Source organism: Heliangelus exortis, unplaced genomic scaffold, assembly GCF_036169615.1.
Source record: "Heliangelus exortis unplaced genomic scaffold, bHelExo1.hap1 Scaffold_281, whole genome shotgun sequence".
Classification (NCBI taxonomy): domain Eukaryota; kingdom Metazoa; phylum Chordata; class Aves; order Apodiformes; family Trochilidae; genus Heliangelus; species Heliangelus exortis.
Genome location: NW_027285958.1, coordinates 22851 through 38844, shown reverse-complemented (window position 1 = coordinate 38844; position 15994 = coordinate 22851). Strand labels below are relative to the sequence as shown.

The 15994-nt window shown below is 49.1% G+C and overlaps 2 protein-coding genes across 5 annotated transcripts; both read left to right on the top strand.

The window, feature by feature from the left end:
* The first annotated feature begins 1213 nt into the window (after window positions 1–1213).
* MRPS21 (mitochondrial ribosomal protein S21) lies at window positions 1214–1955 on the top strand. Its single transcript, XM_071732647.1, has 3 exons — window positions 1214–1299; window positions 1464–1548; window positions 1708–1955. Exons 2-3 carry the CDS (start codon window positions 1466–1468, stop codon window positions 1889–1891), a joined length of 267 nt encoding a protein of 88 aa, XP_071588748.1. The 5' UTR covers window positions 1214–1299; window positions 1464–1465; the 3' UTR covers window positions 1892–1955.
* A 3572-nt stretch (window positions 1956–5527) lies between these two features.
* PRPF3 (pre-mRNA processing factor 3) lies at window positions 5528–15194 on the top strand. Of its 4 annotated transcripts, none has more exons than XM_071732649.1 (14): window positions 5528–5676; window positions 9435–9581; window positions 9928–10011; window positions 10094–10314; window positions 11487–11793; window positions 12347–12513; window positions 12693–12775; window positions 12928–13071; window positions 13202–13301; window positions 13544–13657; window positions 14039–14157; window positions 14514–14597; window positions 14702–14763; window positions 14956–15194. In XM_071732649.1, exons 1-14 carry the CDS (start codon window positions 5566–5568, stop codon window positions 15100–15102), a joined length of 1890 nt encoding a protein of 629 aa, XP_071588750.1. In that variant the 5' UTR covers window positions 5528–5565; the 3' UTR covers window positions 15103–15194. The 4 variants fall into 4 exon arrangements, with proteins under 4 accessions (XP_071588750.1, XP_071588749.1, XP_071588753.1 ...); XM_071732648.1 differs by having other exon boundaries at window positions 14514–14603; XM_071732652.1 differs by having other exon boundaries at window positions 5649–5676; window positions 9887–10011.
* Window positions 15195–15994: the final 800 nt, after the last annotated feature.

Here is a 15994-nt window from a genome sequence, read left to right as displayed (position 1 = left end):
GCACAATCCCCTCCCCCCTCTTTTTTTCATTTTGGGGTGGGGGGGGGGAACCAAATCTGTGTGTGAGACCCCCCCAAAAATAAAATAACCCCCCCGGGGGGGCTGAGCTGGCTGGAGGTCTCCTGTGCTTTGGGGGGGGGATTTGTTTTGGGGGGGTGGCACAAATTTTGGGGGGGGGTCTTGTTCTTGGGGGGGGTGAGGGGGGACACATGGGGGGGGGCTGCACTTTGGGGGGTGCCACAAATTTTTTGGGGGGGGTCTTGTCCCTTGGGGGGGGGAAGGGGTCATATGGGGGGGGGATTGTACTTTGGGGGGGTGGCATAAATTTTGGGGGGGGTCTTGTCCTTGGAGGGGGGGGGTGGGACATGGGGGGGGAGGTGGCACAAATTTTAGGGGGGGTCTTGTCCTTGGGGGGGGGGAAGGGGTCATATGGGGGGGGATTGTACTTTGGGGGGGTGGCATAAATTTTGGGGGGGGGTCTTGTCCCTTGGGGGGGGTGGGGGGGACACACGTGGGGGTGGGGGTTGCACTTTGGGGGGGTGCCACAAATTTTGGGGGGGGTCTTGTCCTTGGGGGGGGGGGAGGGGTCATATGGGGGGGGTTTGTACTTTGGGGGGGTGGCACAAATTTTGGGGGGGGGTCTTGTCCTTGGAGGGGGGGGGTGGGACATGGGGGGGGAGGTGGCACAAATTTTGGGGGGGGGGTCTTGTCCTTGGGGGGAGGGGAAGGGGTCATATGGGGGGGGATTGTATTTTGGGGGGGTGACACAAATTTTGGGGGGGGGTCTTGTCCGTTTTGGGGGGGTGGGGGGGGGGACACGTGGGGGTGGGGGTTGCACTTTGGGGGGGGTGACACAAATTTTAGGGGGGGGGGGTCTTGTCCTTGGGGGGGGGGTGACGTGTGGGGGGGTGACACAAATTTTGGGGGGGGTCTTGTCCCTTTTGGGGGGGTGGGGGGGACACACGTGGGGGTGGGGGTTGCACTTTGGGGGGGGTAACACAAATTTTGGGGGGGGTCTTGTGCTTGGGGGGGGGGGGGGGGTCAGGTGGGGGAGGGGCTTATATGGGGGGGGGACACCTTGGGGCGTGTCTCACTTTTTTTGGGGGGGGGTCCTGTCCTTCAGGGGGTGCTGGTGGCACCTTTGGGTGTCCCCCCCCCCCCTCGTGCCCTTTGACCTTTTGGCCTAAACCACCCCCTCCTTAGCCCAATTTCCTCGCCCCTCCCACTCCGTGACGCAACTTCCTGCTACTTCCTCCCCCTCTACTTCCGCTTCCGGCGCGGCGCAGTGGGCGGTACCAGGTGCGATGTCGCGCTCATATCGCGACTTCTGTGACAGCGGAGGGGGGGTTCGCTTAAAGGGGGGGTGGAGAGTTTAGGAGGGGGATCCCGGACGCGTTCCCGGGGGGGATTTTGGGGCAATTCCCGTCCCAAACCCCCTCTCCTCCCCCCCTTTTTCCCCTCAGCCATGGCGAACCACCTGAGGTTCGTGGGCCGAACCGTGATGGTCCAAAACGAGAACGTGGAGGCGGCCTACGGGGTCCTGAACAGGTAACGGGGATCTGGGGGGAGCCCTGAGGGATTTGGGGGGAACCTCGAAGGATTTGGGAGCGTCCTGAGGGGGCTTCGGGAGGGAACGAAAGGCACCGGGGAATTGGGGGTGATTTTTTTTTTTTTTTTTCCCCTTTTTTCTCTCGGTTTTCCCCTCAGGATCCTGACCCAGGACGGGCTCATCGAGGAGATTTTCCGGCGCCGCCGTTACTACGAGAAGCCCTGCAGGCGCCGGCAGCGCGTGGCTTACGAGGCCTGCCGGCGGGTTTATAACGCGGAAATGGGGCGGAAAATCGCCTTTTTGGGACGGGTCAACCGGCAGGACCCTTGGCTGGGCTGTTAGGGGCCTGAAAAGCCAAAAAAAAAAAACGATTAAAAGGCAAAAAAAACCTCAATAAAATAAGGAAAAAAAAAAACCCCAAAGAGCGCGGGCTGAGTGCGGCGGGGGGAGCGGGGACTTCCGGGGTGAAGCCACGCCCACTCCTCCACGTGACAGGAACCACGTGGTTACACACACGTGATCTGAGCCACGCCCTACGCGTCTACTTCCGGTAGGCCGCGTCTCCTCCGTTTGTTTGGGAGCCGCTTCCCTCAGGAGATTTTTTTTTTTTTTTTTAACCTTTTTACCCATTTCCTTCCTTTTTTTTTTTCCTCAGAAAAAGCCCCGGTTCCCCCCTCCTCGCGAATTTCCGCCGCCTTCCCCCTTTTTCCCTTCCTGCCTTTTCCCTCCTTCCCGCCACCCCCCGGCGCTTCCTCAGGCGGCCGCTGCTTCCGCTTCCTCGGGCCGCCGCTTCCGCTTCCGCCGCCGTTTCCGCTTCCGCCTCCTCCTGACGTCCCGACACCGTCAGAGCGGCCGCAGGGAGCGGGTCGGGGCCTCCCCGGGGCTGTGCCCCCCCCTCCCCCCCCCCCGCTGTCCGGTGAGGGAAAAACCGGGGAATTTACCTCAGGAAAAGGCGGGAAGGGGCCGGGGAAGGGGAAGGAAGCAGCGGAGCCGCCGCTCCTGAGGGGATCGGAGCGCGGAGGCCGCGGCTCCCGGGTTTTTCGCCTCCTCCTTGGGGTTTTCCCGCTCTTTGCAGCTCCCGGGAAAGGGGGGAACCGGGTGTGGGTTCTGCCGGTACCCGGGGGGTGAGGAGCACCCGGGATCCCGGTCCCGTGGGGGTGGTTTGGGTCCGGTTTTGGGGGGGTTTGGGAGGGGTTGGGTTTCGGGCACCCCGAGGGGAATTTTTGGGGTGTTTTTTTTAATCTTAGAAGGAAGGAATTGGACCGAACCCCCCCCCCTTCACCTTCAGTCGGGACCTCCCGGGTCCTTCGGTGTCAGCTCTTGGGGTTGAGAAGGGAAATTCTCTGTTTAGGAGGTTTTGGAGCTGTGGAAAGTGTAAAATGGGAAGTTTTAAGGGGTTTTTTTTTGGCAGAGGGAGCACTGAGCCCTCTGCTGCTGCTTTCAGGCTGGGGATTTGTGGCTCGTGGTGGCTGTTCCCAGGTTTTAATTAAGAGAGACCTCATTAGAGTGACCCCCTGGGCTGTTAATTCCCAATTTTGGGGGGTAATAACCAGAATTGATGAGATTTCTTAATTTTCTTTATAATATCCTTGATTTTCTGCAGCTTTTTGGAGTGGGGAAGAAACTCTGCTATCAGCCAGCCCTTCCCTTCAGGAGATTTTCTTCTCTTTTCAGCTCCAGGAGATAAATTAAATCAAATTAATTAAATACAAGTTGCAGACAGCCAGAGACTTTCGAAGGGAAATGGTTTCCTATTTTTTTTTTTCTTTGAAAAAAAATTAATTTGGGGGTTGCCAGCTGAGCTGGGACCTCTGAGTGTCTGAAGCAGTTTGGGGCTTAATTAAAAAATTAACAAAGAGCCAGAAGGGTGGGGGGGGGGGGGGTTAAAAGGCAGATTTGGGGTCTTTATTCCTCCCCTGCTTTATTTTTTATTTTAGAAATAAAACATTGGCCACCACCTCTGAGAGAAAAAAAACCTTCATTGAACCCCCCAGGTGTCAATGTGGGTTTTTTCTGATTGCTGGATGATTTTTTGGGTTTTTTTTCTCCAGGGTGAAGCAAAATAAAGGAATTTTTGGAGCTCCTGGCCAAGATGTCTCTGTCCAAGAGGGAACTGGATGAGCTGAAACCATGGATTGAGAAGACAGTGAAGAGAGTTTTGGGCTTCTCTGAGCCCACAGTGGTGACAGCAGCACTCAACTGCGTGGGGAAAGGGATGGACAAAAAGAAAGCAGCTGGTGGGTGCCCCCCCTAAACCTTTTTGGGGTGAATTTTGGGGTGAAAAGCTCCAAATCTCTCTCACAAGAGATTCCGGGAGGAGTCGGGGTGGGGCTGGGGTTGTGGTGGCTGCTGGAGGGGGTGGAGGTGTGGAATGGGCTTGGGGTGGAGGAAAGGAAGTCCAAAAGACCCAGATTTGGGAGATTTTGGGATGGGTTTGGGGTTTTTGAGGTGGATTTGAGGTTTTTGGGATGGGTTTGAGGTTTTTGGGGGGATTTTGATGCAGCCTCAGGGTGGGTTTGGGCGATTCCCAACGGCAGCTGGGACAGGGTGGAAAATCTGGGATATGAGCTAAAAACTGAGGAGAAAAATGAGTTGAAAAGCAGAGATTGAAGATTTAACTTGGAATTCATGGAATTTTTGTCAAAAATAATGATTTAAATCAGGTGTTTGGCCTCATCCAGACCTGGATCCCTCAGGGTTTCCCCGTGTGCCGCTCGGGAGCTTTGGGGAGGCTCCAACCTTTCCTTCCAAACCCATTTTCCAGTTGGTGTGGAGGTGGATGATGAAAGGAAGTCCAAAAGACCCAGATTTGGAAAGTTTTTGGGATGGGTTTGAGGTTTTTGGGATGGGTTTGGGGGTTTTGAGGTGGATTTGAGGTTTTTGGGGGGATTTTGATGAAGCCTCAGGGTGGGTTTGGGCGATTCCCAATGGCAGCTGGGACAGGGTGGAAAACCTGGGATATGAGCTGAAAACTGAGGAGAAAAATGAGTTGAAAAGCTGAGACTGAGGATTTAACTTGGAATTCATGGGATTTTTGTTGTTTGGCCCTCATCCAGACCTGGATCCCTCAGGGTTTCCCGCTGTGCCGCTCGGGGAGGCTCCCAACCTTTCCTCCAAACCCATTTTCCAGTTAGGTGTGGAGGTGGATGATGAAAGGAAGTCCAAAGACCCAGATTTGGAAAGTTTTTGGGACTGGATTTGAGGTTTTTTGGGATGAGTTTGGGGGTTTGCGAGGTGGTTTTGAGGTTTTTTGGGGGGATTTTGATGCAGCCTCAGGGGTGGGTTTTGGCGATTCCCAACGGCAGCTGGGACAGGATGGAAAATTTGGGGTATGAGCTAAAATGAGAAGGAAAAATGAGTTGAAAAGCAGAGATTAAGGATTTAACTTGGAATTCATGAAATTGTTGTCAAAAATAATGATTTTAAATCAGGTGTTTGGCCTCATCCAGACCTGGACTCCTCAGGATTTCCCCGTGTGCCGCTCGGGAGCTTTGGGGGAGGCTCCAACCTTTCCTTCCAAACCCATTTTCCAGTTGGTGTGGAGGTGGATGATGACAAAGGAAGTCCAAAAGACCCAGATTTGGAAAGTTTTTGGGTGATGGGTTTGGGGTTTTTGAGGTGGGTTTGAGGTTTTTGGGGATGGGTTTGAGGTTTTTGGGGGGATTTTGATGCAGCCTCAGGGGGGGTTTGGGCGATTCCCAACGGCAGCTGAGACAGGGTGGGAAACCTGGGATATGAGCTAAAAGCTGAGGAGGAAAAAGGAATTGAAAAGCAGAGATTGAAGATTTAACTTGGAATTCATGGAATTTTCTCCAAAAATAATGATTTAAATCAGGTGTTTTGGCCTCATCCAGACCTGAACTCCCTCAGGGTTTCCCCGTGTGCCGCTCGGGAGCTGTGGGGAGGCTCCAACCTTTCCTTCCAAACCCATTTTCCGGTTCTCCCGCTGCTCCCGGGCTGCAGATCCCAAACTGAACCCCTTTGTCCTCCTTCCAGACACCTGAAACCTTTCCTGGATGATTCCACCCTTCGTTTTGTGGGACAAACTCTTCGAGGCAGTGGAGGAAGGACGGAGCTCCCGCCACTCCAAGTCCAACAGCGACCGCACCCGCAAGCGAGAGCTCAAGGTGATTATTGATTGATTGGTTGATTGATTGGTTATTGGTGACTCATTGGTGGCTTCTTTTTGGTTTTTTTTTTGGTTGGTTTGTCCTCCGTGGGTAGTGGCCCCTGAGGCAGCACTGCTGCTCTGCCACACTTTCCTCTTCCAGAGAGGTGCATCTTGAAGGTTCAAGAGAAAAGACTTCAGGGTGAAGTGTGGGAGGTTTTAGCTCTTCCAAACTCCCTAAAAAAAAAGTGGAAATTTGGGGTTCTTTACCAAGTTTGGCCATGGTATCACCTCAAAAAAGCTCTGTTTCTCTTTCTCTTGGTGCTGGTTCCCACTGGGAGCTTGGGATTCCACTCCCACACCCTCCCAGTTGCTCTATTCTTGCCATGGTGGGCTCTTCACCCAACTCCCCACTCCTTGCTGATCCACTCAGTTCCCATCCTCTACTCTTTTTCCATCAGGAATCATCCCAGGGAGCTTTCTGGGGGTCTTGGTTCCCAGCACAGGGTTAATTCCATCAGGGATTTAATCCCTTGCTGCCATTTCTCCCACTTTGGGATTGCCTGGGAAGTCTCCTGCATCCCAACTTGGTTTCATTTCCTTTCTTTCCTGGAAGATTTGGCTCAGCACCATCTGGAATTGCATTTTTCCCACCCTTCCAAGCAGCTCCTCTCACACAGTTCAGTTTCCTTGCTTTTTCTCCAAGGTTCCTCTTTTCCAAGAGTTGGAAATTTTTGATCCCCTAGGAGAGCTGATTCCCAGTCAGGCCTTGAATCTCTCCCAGCATCTCAGGAACCAGCTGCATCCTCTCAGTTTTCTGTCAAAAACTTCTTTTTTTTCCCTCAGTCTCTTCCTGAGGCTTTTCCAGTGCCAGAAATATCTCCTCAAGGTGTCTAAAAATCTTAAAAATGTTCCCAGAGGGGTTTTTGGGTTCAGGTGGCCCAGCTCTGGGCTCAGGTTTGGTGCTAAAAATCATCTTTCAAGCATTTCCCTGCTGGGATTCCACCTTCTTTTGGTTCTTTCCCCAAAGCACAGCAAATTTTCAGTTGGGTTGGGGGTTCCTCTTCCTCTTGAGAAGGTTCTGGAGAGATGAGAACATCAGGAGTGGGGATGGGGGGGGCAGGGGGTGGGATTATTCCTTAATTTTCTTCTCCAGTTGCCTCCATCTGGTGTTTCTTGGGTGTTTCTTGTCCTCTCTTTTTTTTTTTCCTTCAGGATCAGGGAGGGAGCAGCTGAGGGGCTCTGCTGGAGAAGGGAATTAAATCCCCTCCAGGGAAACATCTTGGTGGCCCCAGGGGGCTCGTGGTGGCCACAAGTGGCTCGTGGTGGCCACAAGTGGCTCGTGGTGGCCTTGGCTTCCCCAGATCCAGGCAGGGAGGTGACAGAGCATCCTCCTCCTCCTCCTCCTCCTCCTCCTCTTGGCTCCTGGGGTGGTGACAGCTCTGTCCCACCTGGCAAATCCAAGACTTCTCCCTCCAGGATTCCCTCTCCTGGAATTTCTTCCATCTGGAAGCTGAGGTGCTCTCAGGTTCAGTTTTCCTCACACCCCCCAGGGAAGGGACTGGGGTGGAATTCCAGCCTTTTAGGATCTTGGAGAGGAGCAGGTCAGGAGCTTGGTTCCTTCTGGTGGGGTTAGGTTGTTGGTTTTTTTGTTTTTTGTTTTTTTGGTTGGTTTGTTTGGTTTTTCTTTCAGTTTTTTTTTCCTTTTTTTTTTTTTTCCTTTTGCTTTTTTTCCCTTTTGCTTTTTTCCTTTTGCTTTTTTTCCCTTTGCTTTTTTCCCTTTGCTTTTTTCCCTTTGCTTTTTTCCCTTTGCTTTTTTCCCTTTGCTTTTTTTTCCCCCTTTGCTTTTTTTTCCCCCTTTGCTTTTTTTTCCCCCTTTGCTTTTTTTTCCCCCTTTGCTTTTTTTTCCCCCTTTGCTTTTTTTTCCCCCTTTGCTTTTTTTTCCCCCTTTGCTTTTTTTTCCCCCTTTGCTTTTTTTTCCCCCTTTGCTTTTTTTTCCCCCTTTGCTTTTTTTTCCCCCTTTGCTTTTTTTTCCCCCTTTGCTTTTTTTTCCCCCTTTGCTTTTTTTTCCCCCTTTGCTTTTTTTTCCCCCTTTGCTTTTTTTTCCCCCTTTGCTTTTTTTTCCCCCTTTGCTTTTTTTTCCCCCTTTGCTTTTTTTTCCCCCTTTGCTTTTTTTTCCCCCTTTGCTTTTTTTTCCCCCTTTGCTTTTTTTTCCCCCTTTGCTTTTTTTTCCCCCTTTGCTTTTTTTTCCCCCTTTGCTTTTTTTTCCCCCTTTGCTTTTTTTTCCCCCTTTGCTTTTTTTTCCCCCTTTGCTTTTTTTTCCCCCTTTGCTTTTTTTTCCCCCTTTGCTTTTTTTTCCCCCTTTGCTTTTTTTTCCCCCTTTGCTTTTTTTTCCCCCTTTGCTTTTTTTTCCCCCTTTGCTTTTTTTTCCCCCTTTGCTTTTTTTTCCCCCTTTGCTTTTTTTTCCCCCTTTGCTTTTTTTTCCCCCTTTGCTTTTTTTTCCCCCTTTGCTTTTTTTTCCCCCTTTGCTTTTTTTTCCCCCTTTGCTTTTTTTTCCCCCTTTGCTTTTTTTTCCCCCTTTGCTTTTTTTTCCCCCTTTGCTTTTTTTTCCCCCTTTGCTTTTTTTTCCCCCTTTGCTTTTTTTTCCCCCTTTGCTTTTTTTTCCCCCTTTGCTTTTTTTTCCCCCTTTGCTTTTTTTTCCCCCTTTGCTTTTTTTTCCCCCTTTGCTTTTTTTTCCCCCTTTGCTTTTTTTTCCCCCTTTGCTTTTTTTTCCCCCTTTGCTTTTTTTTCCCCCTTTGCTTTTTTTTCCCCCTTTGCTTTTTTTTCCCCCTTTGCTTTTTTTTCCCCCTTTGCTTTTTTTTCCCCCTTTGCTTTTTTTTCCCCCTTTGCTTTTTTTTCCCCCTTTGCTTTTTTTTCCCCCTTTGCTTTTTTTTCCCCCTTTGCTTTTTTTTCCCCCTTTGCTTTTTTTTCCCCCTTTGCTTTTTTTTCCCCCTTTGCTTTTTTTTCCCCTTTTTTTTTCTTTTTTAAGTTTTGTGTTTGTTTTTCTGCTTCTGTCTCTTCGATTTCTTTTCGCTTCGTCGTTTTTTTTCTTTTTTCCCTCTTTTCTTTATTTTTTTTTTCTTTTCTTTCTTTGGGAAGGTGTCAGGAGGTAAAACCATTGCCACCCTTTATACTATGGGCAAGTCCTTTCTCTTGAACTTGTAGGTTTTCCTGGGAAGTGCCTGTGTCTGGCTGAGGAAGTGGCCTTTAGGATTTGCAGTAGTGAAGAGGGGATTGCACCTATCGCTTCCCAACGGTCTGTATGGTTTTCTTTTCAAATAACACCTCCACACAAACAACCCAAAGCCCTCCCCCCACTGCCAGGATGAGCCCCCCACCTTCATCCTCACCCCTTTTTTTTTTGGGGGCTTTGTTGGAAGACTTGGAAGCCACTTTCAGTCAGGTTTTTTTTATTTTTTTGGGGTTTTTTCATCCGAGCGACTGAGCGAGGCCTTGAATCTCCTCAGTGCCAATGAAAAAGAGACAAACAAATAAAAATAAAGCCAGCAAACCAAAGAACTTTCACACAGGCACATCCTTGGGATGCCTCTTGTCCTTCAGGCTCTTGCATGGATCATCCTTGAAGCTTCTCAGGAGGCTTCACGTGGGATTAGCGGGAGCTCGGCCGCCCTGGGAGCTCTCAGCCACGAGGCTGTGGTGGTTTTTTCAGCTTAAAACACCAGCCAGGAGGAGAAATCTTGGGGGTTTTTCACCATGGGTTTGTCTTTTTACTTTTAGGATGTGTTTGGTGATGACTCAGAGGTCTCCAAGGAATCTTCTGGGGTCAAGAAGCGGCGCATCCCACGGTTTGAGGAGGTGGAGGATGAGCCAGAGGTCATTCCAGGCCCCCCATCAGAGAGCCCAGGGATGCTGACCAAGCTGCAGGTCAGTCCAGCTCTGCCAAAATACAGATTTTTCCAGCCTGGGAGTTGTTTTAATTCCCATCCCAAACTGGGGGAGCAAATCCCAGTCACCTCAGGGTCTGTTTGCTGCTTTTATTTCTTGCCTGTGGTTTTTTTTTTGGGGGGGCCGAGTTGGGGTCTTCTCTTCCCATCAAGTGGGGTGAATGATCTCAGCTTGAGATCTCCTGCCCTCTTATCCCTTCCGTGGAGCTGGGGGGTGGTGGTTGGAGCATCTGGCTGTGATCCTGCCTCCCAGCAGGGCACTGAGGACCTTTTTTTCCTTCTGAGGGTGGGAAGGAAACCGCAGCGGGCGCTTTTCTCCCCCCCAGATCAAGCAGATGATGGAGGCAGCCACGAGGCAGATCGAGGAGAGGAAGAAACAGCTGAGTTTCATCAGTCCTCCAACACCACAGGTACAAACCCCCCCCCAATCCTTGCCCTTCTTTTTTCCACCTGAAACCTGGCCCCAACCCTTCCACTTCTCTCCTCCCACAGCCCAAAATCTCCTCTTCATCCCAGTCTGAACGTCTCCCCATTGGCAACACCATCCAGCCCTCCCAAGCTGCCACCTTCATGAATGATGCTATTGAGAAAGCCAGGAAGGCTGCTGAGCTCCAGGCCCGAATCCAGGCCCAGCTGGCCCTCAAACCAGGGCTGATTGGCAACGCCAACATGGTGGGACTGGCCAACCTCCATGCCATGGGCATTGCCCCCCCGTGAGTAGCCACAGGGCTCGCAGCAGCACGGGGGGGGTTTCCTCCAGGAGAGGTGGAGTTTTGTGTAAGAGGAGTGGGGGTTTTATGCAAAGGGTGTGGAAGTCACAGTAAGAAGGAAAAATGGAGGGGGAAGAGGGGGGGTTTTGTGTGAAGGAGGGGAAGTTCTATAAGTGAGGGGAGGTTTTGGGTGTGGGAAGGAAAAATGTGAGGTTTTGTACAAGAGAGAGGGAATTCTTCAGAAGAGGTGGAATTCTGTGTGGAAGAGCTGGGATTCAACTTTGCCTTTTTTCTCTAAAATTTTGTGTTTGGTGTTAAAGAGAAAGGTGAAGTTTTATGGGAAGGGGGTGAAGTTTTATGGGAAGGGGTGAAATTTTATGGAAAGGAGCTGAAATTTTATGGGAAGGGGTGAAATTTTATGGAAAGGAGCTGAAATTTTATGGGAAGGGGGTGAAATTTTATGGGAAGGGGGTGAAATTTTATGGGAAGGGGTGAAATTTTACAGGAAGGGGGTGAAATTTTACGGGAAGGAGGGGAAATTTCATGAGAAGGAGGTGGAATTTTATGGTAAGGAGGGGAAATTTTATGGGAAGGGGGTGAAATTTTATGGAAAGGAGGTGAAATTTCATGGGAAGGGGTGAAATTTCATGGGAAGGAGGTGAAATTTCATGGGAAGGAGGGGAAATTTTACGGGGAAGGAGGGGAAATTTTATGAGAAGGAGGTGGAATTTTACACGAAGGTGAAATTTCATGTGAGGGAGGTGAAATTTCATGTGAGGGAGGTGAAATTTCATGTGAGGGAGGTGAAATTTCATGTGAGGGAGGTGAAATTTCATGTGAGGGAGGTGAAATTTTACACGAAGGGGGTGAAATTTTACACGAAGGGGGTGAAATCATCTTTACGAGATAAAAACTTCCATTAAAGAGGCAAAATTTCACCCAAAAGCAGTGAAACTTAATACCCAAGAGGGGAAATTCCAGAAGAGGTGAGAGCTCACTCCATCCATGGGGAAGATCCTCCCAACTTCTCCGTGTGGGATTTCCGGAGAGCTCTACCGTTCGGGGGGAGTTTTTCACCCAGTTTGGTGCTTCCTGTGGAAAAGACCCCTCATTTTTTTTTTACTTTGGAATTCCTCAGGTTGTTTTTATTAACCCAAAGTCTCTTTTGCCCCCAGGAAGGTGGAGCTGAAGGATCAGACCAAGCCAACCCCCCTGATCCTGGACGAGCAAGGCCGAACGGTTGACGCCAGCGGGAAGGAGATCGAGTTGACTCATCGCATGCCGACCCTCAAAGCCAACATCAGAGCTGTGAAGAGGGAACAGTTCAAACAACAGCTGAAGGAAAAACCCTCAGAAGACATGGAATCCAACACCTACTTTGACCCCCGGGTCTCCATCACCCCAGCCCAACGGCAGAAACGCACCTTCAAGTTCCACGAAAAAGGGAAATTTGAGAAAATCGCCCAGAGGTTACGAACGAAGGTACTTGGAGGTTACTCCTGGGTGGTACCTTGGAGGAAGCAGCTTTTCCCCACTTCAGAAATTCACCAGCAACACCCCCAGTGGGTAAAACAGTTGCCCAAATTAGCCTGAAGGCACGTGGAATGACAGAACCTGCTTTATTTTTGACAAAAGGTCGGAAAATTGCCCCAAGGGAATAGATGGTTAGGGTGGTGGCTTTCCCTCAGCCTGAAAAAGAGGGGAAGGTTTGGAGGGATCTTTGTAAAATGCCCAAATTTTGGGGTGGGGGGGAGAAAAGGGAGAGGTTTTTTTAGGTTTTTTTTTTTAGACAGAAAAACCCAGGGATTTGATACCTTTGGGATGATCATCAGAGAAGTTTTTTGGGAGGTTTGTGAGCTTGAGACATCACGTGCTGTCTGCTTTCTTCTCTGTTTTGATGCAGATTGTGTTAAAAAAAAAAAAACCAAAACCAAACAAACCCCAAATAAATCAGCAGGTGGGGACAGATTGTGCCCTTCCCCAAGGCTGGATTGACTTGGAATGATTTTTGTGCCTTTTTTTCCCCTCCTCTCAGGCTCAACTGGAGAAGCTGCAGGCAGAGATCTCGCAGGCTGCCAGGAAGACAGGGATCCACACTTCCACCAAATTGGCTCTTATCACCCCAAAAAAGGAGCTGAAAGAAGGGGAGATCCCAGAGATTGAGTGGTGGGACTCCTACATCATCCCCAACGGCCTTGACTTGTAAGTCACTGAGGTGCCAGGTGCTGATTTTTGGGCACAGGGGAGGAAATTTTGGGGGCGAGGAGGAAATTTTGGGGGCGAGGAGGAAATCAGGGGCTGGTGCAGGGAATTCTGTGTTGAAGGGAATGTGGGAATTTGGGTCGTGACTCTGGAGTGACACCCCACTCTTCCCTTTCTAGAAAAGGTGGAACATCCTCAAAGAAAGATGAATATTTTGGGATTACTAACCTCGTGGAGCACCCGGCACAGCTCAACCCCCCAGGTAGCGCCCTGCTTCGGGTTGAAATATTCCAAAAAAAATTGAAATGGGGAAGCTCTGCCCTGTTTGAGGGGGAATTTGGGGAGTGGTTCTGGGTGGAATGGTTTCAATTGCTTCTCCCAAAGCCAAGGGTCTGGTTTTTTTTTCCCTCCCAGTGGACAGTGACACGCCAGTGACCTTGGGGGTTTATTTAACTAAGAAAGAGCAGAAAAAATTACGGCGACAGACTCGGAGGGAAGCCCAGAAGGAGCTGCAAGAAAAAGTCAGGCTGGGCCTGATGCCACCTCCAGAGCCCAAAGGTAAAGAGCAGCTCTGGGATGGCCCAACGTGGCCCATGGCAGCAGAACCTCCATGGATTTGGGGATTTGTTGGTTTCTGGTGTTTGCAGAAGCTCCTCACAGCTCCTCTCCCTTTTTTTTTTTTTTCCAGTAAGAATCTCCAACTTGATGAGAGTGCTGGGCACAGAAGCTGTTCAGGATCCCACCAAGGTGGAAGCTCACGTTAGAGCCCAGATGGCCAAGAGGCAGAAGTAGGTGGCAAGTTGTACCCTTCTTTTTGGTCATTTTTGGTCATTTTTGGGATGCTGCCCTGAAGCCAGGCAGCAAAGCAAAAAATGTCGATTTTTCTACCTGTTGTTCTTGCAGCTTAGTTGAGCCTCCTCGAGTTGACCCCCTGAGGACAGACACCCTGCATTTTAATTTTTTTTTTTTTCAATGGGTTTTAACTTATTTTGGAGTTTTATTCACTGCCTTTCCCTTTCCCTCCCCCAAGAGCTCATGAAGAAGCCAACGCTGCCAGAAAGCTGACAGCAGAGCAGAGGAAAGCCAAGAAGGTGAAAAAACTGAAGGAAGATGTTTCACAGGGAGTTCACATTGCTGTCTACAGGTGAGCACGGAAATCCAAAATTGGAGAAATTCCACCTCTAACAATCTCCAAACTTCACCTTTTCCCAGCCCGTAGCAACAATGTGTCCCAGACTTCATCCCGTTAATGTGTCAAAAAATAAGACAAAAAAAAGTCAGATTTGGAGCATTTCAGCTGGGATTGAAGTTTGGGAGGAGGCAGAGAGGCTTCCCAGCTGCCAGAGCTCAAGTCTGGTGTCCAAAAATCAGAATATTTCAAGATGGAAATAGAAGAAGGGGAAGGGAGGGTGACAAAACGGGTGCTGTTTCGAGGCGCCTGAGGAGCTGGAGGGGGAAATGTTCATCACCAGTGGGCATTTTGTTTTGCCACGGACATTTATTGTTGTTTTTTTTTTATTTCTAGGGTCAGAAACTTGAGCAATCCAGCTAAAAAGTTCAAAATCGAGGCGAATGCTGGCCAGCTGTACTTAACAGGGGTGGTGGTTTTACACAAAGACGTAAACGTGGTGGTGGTAGAAGGAGGTGAGGACCTTCCAGTGGGGTTTTTAGTCACAGCTTGGCATTCCAGAAACTTCCCTGAATAATTAGGAAATTAAGGAGAGACTCTTTGGAACTCCCTTAATTAGGGCTGTGATGAAGTTAGCTCTAACTGTAATCCAGTTGGAGAACCCACTGCTCATGGGTTGAGTTCCACTCTCCGTTTGGGTTGGTTCCTCACGATTTTGTGCTCATTTTTGGGAGGTGGGGAGGGGAAATCCAGATCTGAGCAGATGTGGGAAAGCCTTTAGGGGTATTTATGGATGTTGTTTGGCTTCTGTTGCCAAAAAAATGAAGTTCTAAAGAAGTTTTTGTCGCTGTTGTCTCTCTTCTTCCCTCAGGTCCCAAAGCACAGAAGAAATTCAAACGTCTGATGCTTCATCGAATAAAGTGGGATGAGCAAACCTCCAACACGAAGGGGGAGGGTAAGGGTAAGACTTTGGGGGGTGTGGGAGGAATGGAGGGGTCTCCGTGCCCATCCTCTGCTTTTGGGACTAAAATTGGCTTTATTGGTCTGTCTTGATTTCAGATGAAGATGAGTCCGACGAGGAATCCGTGAAGAAAACAAACAAATGCTCTCTGGTTTGGGAGGTGAGTTAATCCAGGAAGGGAGCACCAAACCTCCCTCCTTTTAGGCAAAAAAACAAATGTTGGCTTTGCCACCTCGGGCTTTTTCCACCCGGGAAGTTAAAAAAAAAATCAATTTATCCGTGTGGAACGGGTTGGAAAACGGTCCCCTTTTCCTTTATTTTTTTTATTTTTTTTTTTTTTTTTTTCCCCCAGGGCACGGCCAAGGACAGGAGCTTTGGGGAGATGAAATTCAAGCAGTGCCCCACGGAGAACATGGCCCGGGAGCACTTCAAGAAGCACGGAGCAGAACACTACTGGGATTTGGCCCTCAGCGAGTCCGTGCTGGAGTCCACAGACTGAGGACTCCGCTCCCCCACCCCCGTCTCCTCTCAGCCCCTTCCTCCCCCAGCTCCCCTCAGCACACCCATTAAAAACGTATTTTTTAAAGCAAATCCCCATTCTGATAAATTCAGGGCGATAAAACAGGGGTCAGAAAATCCTAAAATCTGGGGTTTGGGGGAGTTTGATCCCCCGGTCCCAGCAGGATCGCCCGGGATGAGACACCAGGGGGGTTTGGAAGCCACCAGAGGAGGAGATTCCACAACTTCTCGGGGCTGTTTCCCTCACAGGGAAGAAATTTCTCCTCATGTTGAGGTAGAACTTCCCATGTTCACCATATTTTTAAATTTTTTGCTATAATCTTACACACTTTTACTATAATCTTGATTTCTACCTTTGATTTCCATCTTGATTCCTACCATTACCCCCATGACCTCTGATTTCCACCATCACCTCTTCGATCTCCACAACCTCTGAGCTTTTATTTCTTTTATTTCATAAACTGATTTTCATTACAACTTATTTTCCACCACAGTTTTCACATTTCCACTATTCCCTCTCTGCTTTTCACCCTAAACTCATTTTCACCACACCTTCTGCCATTCCCACGTCACCTGATTCCCACATTTTTTTGTTTCCACGTATTTCTTGTTTACACCACATTTTTTTCCAAATTTTTTATTTCCATTTTTTCCCACATTTTTTAAAATTTCCACATTTTTTTTAGATTTCCACATTTTAAATTTCCACATTTTTTATTTCCACATTTTTAAAATTTCCACCATTTTTTACATTTTCTACATTTTTTTATTTCTACTTTTTTATTTCCTCTTTTTATTTCCACTTTTATTTCCACATTTTTTTTATTTCCACATTTTTTTTATTTCCACATTTTTTTATTTCCACATTTTTT

Coding starts and splice junctions, on each gene's coding strand:
- MRPS21 (XM_071732647.1), top strand. CDS start 1,466: ATGGCGAACCACCTGAGGTTCGTGGGCCGAACCGTGATGGTCCAAAAC. Junction 1,549..1,707: donor GCCTACGGGGTCCTGAACAG/GTAACGGGGATC, acceptor TTTTCCCCTCAG/GATCCTGACCCAGGACGGGC.
- PRPF3 (XM_071732648.1), top strand. CDS start 5,566: ATGATTCCACCCTTCGTTTTGTGGGACAAACTCTTCGAGGCAGTGGAG. Junction 12,776..12,927: donor GGCACAGCTCAACCCCCCAG/GTAGCGCCCTGC, acceptor TTTCCCTCCCAG/TGGACAGTGACACGCCAGTG. Junction 13,658..14,038: donor GTTCACATTGCTGTCTACAG/GTGAGCACGGAA, acceptor TTTTATTTCTAG/GGTCAGAAACTTGAGCAATC.